Raw genomic sequence first — 8177 nt, forward strand, 5'->3', positions numbered from 1 at the left:
CTCATAACAATTGTGCATTTCAACTGTTATCTCATTAAGGAAAACATAATTTTTTTTAATTGTCTACACATCTAATTGTTTATCCTGATTGTTATTTTTCTTCATATTACGGCTTCTGATTTCCTTTGATATCCCTTATTAGTTTGTTATTGTGGACATTCACTATTGAGTCTATCATCTCTTCTGCGCTCAGCATTGACAACAAAAGGATAAGACTAAACATGAAGCTCGGTCGAGCAGAGACACAATTTCTGTCTGCAGTGCACGTATAGGGTTTTGGATCTAAGACCTGACTGGAATAAAAATATACAAAAGGCATTAACATGATCTGTTTGCAAGATACAAAGTTCTTATGAAAGGCAATGTGAAAATGGGAACAGAGTACATTGTACATCCTAAACCAACACCACATCCAGATGAATGAGGGCAGTGTGTGACATGTTGGGAAATTGGCACTGAATTGTGGGACATGGAAACTTGACCTATAATCTTCTCAGAGCTTTCAAAATTGCAATAGAAGGGGGCACAGGGGGATTTAAGGGCAGGCAGGTCAATTCTGCCCCCACCCTCTGCCCCCAAGAAAAGCCTAGGGCCCCACCCCCAAGTAGCCAGTCACCCCATAAATGTGTTTTTTAAAGAGTTCACCTGTGCTTGGGTTGAAACAATTTCTGAGCACATAGGAAGTCTACACATTCCAAACATATAAGTCAACATATAGCTTTACAGAAGGTAATAATCATTCATTTCAAGATACATTCAAAATTACTCTGATATTCCTCTCACTTCCTGACCTTACCCTGTTGATGGAACAATGGAACATCCTGTGGGTCACTGGAGGTTTGTACATCAATTCACCTTTGCAGTCTAATTTGAGTGTTCTGGAAAATATTGTTTTGACAGATATTCATCTTTAAATGCTCCCTCTCTCTCTCTCTCTCTCTCTCTCTCTCTCTCTCGCAGTCTGTCTCTGCGACATGGGTTGTCTGCTCCTGAGGTGAAGGCCCTTTGAACCTTTCAGCCAAGTTAAAAGGAACAAAAGCAAACAAATCACATTGTTCTTTCAGGAATTTTTCTTGTTCACTGCCTTTCATTTCTCCCTTTTTTAGGCACTTCTCCCATTCAGAACAGAGAAGTCAATGGTTCCTTACATCCCGGCTTGACAAGTTAGGAGGATACAGGCTAATCCCCTTAATCTGCCCTTTCTCCCGTGCAGAGCCAAAGGGGGAGAGGGACCCAGAGCAAGTAATCCTATAGAAAAAACAATAGGATTAGTCCCAAACTCTTGGAGTGACAATCAGGTATCTACTGACTGATTTGCAAAGTAGGGTCGAGTTTCTTCAAATATGCTTTTTTTGCCCCCCTCCTTCTGTCTCTCTCTCTCTCTCTCTCCCTTTCTCTCTTTTTCTCCCTCTCTCTCTCCCACTCTCTTCTTCTCCTTTGGGGAAAGGGGGCCTTTTATTAACTGCTGGTGGGATTCTGTGAAGAGAGATGCTGGAGGTCTGCATGAAAGGCCCGTATTCTTCGGCTCCTGGGCCCTCGGATGACTGACAGCGCCTGGGTTTCTCCCAGGGTCCGAGCTGGGAGGTGGGGTGCTCAGGGAGTTCTGGGTAGACCCCCTCCGCTCCCCCTCTTTTTGTGGGCCCCATTCTGATTCAAACCGCGCCGCCGCGGAAGGGAGTCGGACGGACGGCGCACAGCGCCATGCCGCCAAGCACTCCCCATTGAGCCCCCAGTGTCGGGCCATAATAAAGGGAAAAGCCCCTCTGTCCTCTGGGAACTACACATAGGCTGGCGTCTATCACTCATGCATGGATTTAAAGCTATTAAGCATGCATAGACTCAGATACATAGTGGGAGTGGGGGGTGGGCTGTCGACAGCTTAACAAGTGCAGCATCATTAAATGCCAACATTAGTATTTGTGGTAGATTTGTCTGTGGTACTGGTTAAAACAGATGAGTGCAAATATAATATAACGAGCAGTTTAAACCATGTCATAAAAGCCATTAAGTTGTTATTAACAACAAAACACGTATTTGAAACAACACTTAAAGCAATTCTTACAAACCTATAGTTACTGACAAAAATACCATGGGCAAAGGTCACAAGGTAAACATTCTTATACCTTTTCAAGCCAATTTGCATTTTGCCTGCCCTCCTGTAGATGGCAGTGTTGATGTAATATTAAAATGACTTCACAACGCGATGGGAACTGAAGCCTAGCCTATTCCTGGTTGTGTGATCAGCGCGGTGACACCCGATCCTTAACCACAGCTTAATGCAGCTCGGGGAAGGCCCTGCTCTGTCGGAAACAAGGGTCACCTGCGCTGAGATGGAAGTCCTTGATTCTATTCAAGTCCAGTGAACTTGGCCAAAAACACTGTCTGACTCTGACTCTTAACTTGATCTCAGGTTACCTCACCCTCCTCACTGCAGATGCTGGCAGATACAGCCATTTTAACCGAACTAAGCAAATTTGCTCTAATTGATCCGCTAATGGACAGGTGATAACAATGGTGTCAGTGAGTCGGTATTTAATTTTCCTTGCAGAAACAAATTATCTTATTGTATAATGGATTGTTCTGAAACATAATATTAAGTAATCGTTTTCATTTCAAATTCCACTCTCCACCTCCAACTTAGTACGTTTCCCTCTCAAATTCCCCATAAAATAAAACATACGTACAGGTGGGCGGCTCAGCCATTCGGTTCCCACCCTGTTGTTTTCTGTAAGATGACGGGGAGGATACGGTTTCACCTGAGTGCTATAGCCTGGCTACACAACAGACTGGCCTTCTCCTCCCGCCTTTTCATTCAACATCTAACACTGCGATTTTGACTTGAGAATGGCGGACCATCCACCCTGATCAGATACACCATCACCATTCAAGCTGTTTTTTCCTTTCAAATGTAATAGACGGGCCTCACCTTACTGGACCCTTACTGGATTAACAGTTTGCCACAGTCTTAAATGTACAGACTACAGGTTAGGTTTACATGAAGACCTGACTCCATGTTCCAAGCATTTATTTCCCTTCTCTGAATTTATAATATGTAGCTGGATGTTTTGGCTGGTCTCAAAGACATTTCTAATCGTGCAGAATTAGAGGGGAAGAAAACTGTAGGGATGGAAAGAGGCTTTCCAATGATCACAGTTATGTGGATGGCACAGGTGCACAGAAGGAATGCAAACTCATCTTCCTTTCCCCTCTCTGACATCACTGCACACACACCTGAATTTACAGACATGAGAATTACAACAATAGCACTGTAGGAAAAGCCTCCCCCCACACACTTCTCTATCTCTCCCTGCCTCTCCCTTTCTTTAGCCCTGTGTGTTTTTCTTTTGTGTGCTGTAGGTTCCTCAGGTGCACCATGTAATCCTGCAAATCCTCTCCCTAGACCCTCCACCCCACCCCACCCCACCCCACCCCACCACTGGCCAGATCCCCTCTCTCTCCAGCATTACTCCTGTCCTAGTGCTCTCCAGCCCTACTCCTGTCCCTTCCCCTATGTACCCCCTTTTTGTGTCTGTGGGCTGCTGGCTTGGCCACTGTTACCATCACAGCATTCAGTGACCTTGGTGTGGATTATTAAGGGCAGACATGGCTTCTTCACACACTCTTCCTCAGTTCAATGCAAACATCAGACGTGCTATTCCGGAGTAATTTTCTTTGTCTTTTACAGAGTAGTAAGGTATTGGCTTGCTTTGCACAAACCACATGAATCACTTCCTGTCATATGACCACTTGCACCAACTGGTAAAAGGCTTTTGCACCTCTGTTTACTGTTCTAACCCTCTGGTCAAGCACAAAAGGTGTCAATTTGCCTCTGAAAGTGTTGTGATCTTTTCTCTGAGGTTTCCGTCAGCCGACAGGCTTGTCTAGCCTCACCTTGGTGGAGGTGTTCACCACAAAGGTCAGAGAAGGGAGAGAGAGAGAGAGAGAGAGAGAGAGAGAGAGAGAGAGAGGGATTAGAGCCAACCGCAGCCCTGAGTGGAAATGGACACCCCGACAGGAGCAACCATTCAAGCGCAGTGAGAAACCCTGTCCCGCTCTCCAGTACCTTCCCCATCCCCATCCCCATCCACAATGCACTTTCGTCCACAGAGCACGGCCTCCTCCGAAACACAGGGCTCTCTTTTGTTCTCCGTCTTGCTCTGCAGCTCGCAGTCCATTATTTGTCCTTCACCTGCACTTTGGGGGGGTCTGGGGGGTGGAGGAGGAGGAGGAGATGAAGAGCAAAGGATTCTGTCTGATCGAGACAGATGGAGCTGAAATGTGTTTAAGGGTCAAGCGCAGCCTCTTGTTTCAAAACAAATGTTAGCGCAATTATTTACGTGTGTCGAGAGGGAAGAAAACACGCAAACCCTGTATTGTCCACAGGAAACGTGATCACAATCACAAAGGAGCTGTAGAAGATCAGGTGACAAGGAACAGCTCTCTGTTGTTCTGTGTGTTTATCCTCTAACACTGTTTGGTTGGATCTGCATTCTTTGTCAAAAATAAAAAATACTGACCACTCTAAATGCCACAAAAACAAGTAAACCCTAAATAAGTAGATAGATAGATAGATAAGAGGGATGAATGGCTGAATAAACAAACACACAAATAAATAAATAAATAAATGGAGTAGCTATATCATGCAATACAATATCATCAAATAAATGGCCTTCCTTCAAGCACAGTGTCCATTTGGCCCACACACCATCAGATAATGATTTATTTAACTGAATACTGTTTAATGTCCCCTGGGGCCACATTTCCTGCATGATTGTACAATGTCTGCACGGCGGTGTAGGCATTTCTTTTATCTTCGATGACAAAAGTACCTAATGGATTGGGCCACCCTGCATATGATCTAATATATTCCATTATGGTCTGCAGTATAGTTACCGTCACAGAGATTCCATGTGTATGTGTGTGCGTATGACATGTGCATTCATGTGTGTGTGTGTGTGTGTTGCTGAATATACAACTGAATGGTTTTCTTCATTTTATAGTTTGGAAGATTCTGCATGACACGTTGGCCACAACACAATAAAGTTCACCGTCAGTAAATATGTCCCCTTCCAGCAATTGGTGTCCTTTGCATACACATCCCCCTGGAAGGTCTCACTACAAAGAACGTCCACAGAAACATTCAGAAGGACAGCCATTAAATATACATGCTCCTTTTATATCTGTAACACACCACAGCAATAGCCCCAGGTGTTCCACAATAGTAACAATCCCATGTAAGCATCGGATCAAGGCCTTGGAGGTAGAACACCTACAGCTTTGAAACATCTAAATAAGATCAATGTCAAATGAGGTACCACTTAAACCCCTCGGCTTCCTTCTTGAAGACCCTGATGTTGTTTTAGATAGGGTACACCTTTATCTTGGTGACACGTCTCTAAGATCCACTCACTTTTTGGGACGAGAAGAAAAGAAAAGGGTCCTGAATGAAACACAGCACCTGTCTCGTGTGATCTTCTGCCGTCGGAGAAATCCCAGCAGGCTTTGGGATCACAGGGACTGTGGCGTTTGTTTTGCGAGGGGTCGCTGGATTAGCCGTGTCAGCGCAGGTCTCTGCACGCTGGATCTGTGTGGTCACTCACTCACACAGTGAGGTACCTGCACTTAAATGGTGTGTGTGTGTGCACACACACACAGACAGATGATGTATTCTGTTTGATATACCCATATAAAAGCATGCATGGTCAGTCCTCCATCTTTCTCTCTTCATCTCTCTCTCTCTCTTTCTTCCATGCATGCTCACACAGCACCACCCCACACAGAGGGAAAATACATTCCACTTGCTCTCCTCTCCTCTCCCTCCCTCCCTCCTTCACATCTTTGCCTTGCCTCAGATGTCTGTTGTCCTCCGTGGGCTCCCCTGGCCACCCAGACTTTTAAAGCGCCGTGACCCCCCCCCCCCCCCCCCTCGAGTCTGGGGCTTTATTGTGCCTGGCATCGGACCTAGGCCTTAAGAGGTCACATAAATGTGTTTTTTTTTTTCTTGTCTTTTTAGGAATACCATAAAGAGATATCTGACACAGGTCCTGAAACACACACACAAACACAAAAGCACGCTTGAATGTCTTTGTCAGATAACCGACACATACCTCTATACCAACTTGTTCATTCTGTTTGCATGAAGAATAGAATGACTGATTTCAGTTGGCAGAGAAGTCATCAATATTCATGTGAACTCATTTAAACTGAAAATGCAAACACACAAAAAAACACACGTCAAAAGATCATAGCCTTTTAATAGACCTTTTTTTTCTCTAAAAATAAATCATAGCCTTTTCAATAGAACTCTTTTTTTCTTTTAAAAAAGTCAATTTTTAATTACAGGATGAAATAATGTGTAATTGTATCTCATTTGTCGAGGAACGCCCGGCGAGGTGGCTGTGCTGCGGTGTGTGGTGACGAGGGTTATTCTGAGGAGTCCCGCCGGCGGATGGATCCAGCAGAGCGCCAGAGAGACCCGGGGCCACGAAAGGTCAAGCCGTGAATCCTCCCGCTTCCAGTGCGGTGTGGAGAAAATGGCCAACATTAACCGCAGCAATAGAGTCGTCTCCGTGAATGTGTGACCTAAGAGGTGTGGTGAGAGGTGTGGTGGGGTGATGGTGAGATGGAGTGGGGGTGAGGTGGAGGTGACGCGGAGGTGAGGTGGAGGTGAGGCGGAGGTGAGGTGGGATGTGGGGTACGCTTTGGGAATGCTGTCTGCTGTGTGCCAAATCAGTGTGAGAGCTGAACTTGCAAGCTGTTTGTGTTGAAACAAGAACATGTTGTAAATGACTTTGAAACACCAAGCAACTAGCATAATGTCTAAAATATAAGTTTTACACTTTAAAATAAATTTCAGCTGCAGGCCTTTTTGAAAAAATAGATCTCTCATGGGATTATCAATGAAGGCTGACTGTGGTGTGTGTTTTCAGCATCTGTCTATGTGTGTGTGTGTGTGTATATGTATATGTGTGTGTGTATATGTGTATATGTGTGTGTGTGTGTGTGTGTGTGTGTTGAGGATGAAGTCTGGGTCATCTCCTGGCTCTGGGTCCCGGCGCGGTGAAGTCGAGGCAGTAGAGTGCGGAGGCCAGAGCGGCATACAGGTGGGAGGCGTTCAGACGCAGACAATACACAGGGCTGCTGGTGGACGACGTCAGCTGGAACATCTACACACACACGCACGCACGCACGCACGCGCGCGCGCAAGAACGCATAAAAACCTGCACATATACACACACACACATATACACCCCCACACCCCCCCCCACACACACACACACACCCACACACACATATATAAAATCCGCACTACCACCAAGAACACAGCCCTACACTTCAACACATTCATCTCACTAACCACTTGGTGGGGAGGCCTGTGACATGTTTAAGTGTTGCAAACACAACACGAGTTCTGGGCTCATCTGACAACATGACTTAGACCTACGGTGACACACAAACACACGCCCGCACGCACACACACAAACACACGCACACACACACACATGCACACACACACACACACACAAAACGAAACATACACATCGGGAAAAGTTACACTCCACAGAAAGATGCACAACCACGCACACACACACTAACAGAGAACACTACACGACCACACACACACACACACACACACACACACACACACACACACCTTCAAACAGTGCGTCTGTCTTTTGTCCCAGAGACGCACTACACCGTAGTAGGACGAGCCACTGACAATCAGTTGATTCCCATCCGTCTGCATACAGTACAGGGCACTGTCGTGAGGTTCCTCCCACTCCATGACACATTTCCTGTTCAAAGAGGAAGTTCATGCTGAGTTCATTAATGGACCCCATGTTTTTTTTTTTTAACAGACAGATCCCCCCCTCTCCTAAAACCATAGACCAAATAAATGAGTAAAATGGAAATAAAATAATGCAAAAGTGAATCTTTGAGAAACATACATCATAGTCTAAAGAGAAACAATTTACACAATCTTGATTCAAATGGAAAAACAAAAAAAAGTATTAACCATAAAAAACTACAGTAAGCCTGAATCATACAAAGGTTTTTGTCCGGCACACCTATTGAACACAGAGGACTGAACTGCAGGTTGGGCCTGGATCAAGAGGATCTCCCTGACCTCAATGTCACAGTGAGAAGGAGAGAGACAGAGAGAGAAAGAAAGAGAG

The 8177-nt window shown here is 45.2% G+C and overlaps 1 protein-coding gene across 2 annotated transcripts in view; it reads right to left on the reverse strand.

The window, feature by feature from the left end:
* Positions 1–6237: 6237 nt before the first annotated feature.
* The window catches only part of fbxw4 (F-box and WD repeat domain containing 4), a 34726-nt gene continuing 32786 nt past the window's right edge, over positions 6238–8177 (reverse strand). For both annotated transcript variants that reach the window (XM_012840384.3, XM_012840385.3), the window contains exons 8-9: positions 7655–7796; positions 6238–7166 (exon numbers count right to left, since the gene is read on the reverse strand). In XM_012840384.3, coding sequence (XP_012695838.2) covers positions 6937–7166; positions 7655–7796 — 372 coding nt within the window. In that variant the 3' untranslated portion in view covers positions 6238–6936. The remainder of the gene's footprint in view (positions 7167–7654; positions 7797–8177) is intronic.

Source organism: Clupea harengus, chromosome 13 (genome assembly GCF_900700415.2).
Source record: "Clupea harengus chromosome 13, Ch_v2.0.2, whole genome shotgun sequence".
NCBI lineage: Eukaryota > Metazoa > Chordata > Actinopteri > Clupeiformes > Clupeidae > Clupea > Clupea harengus.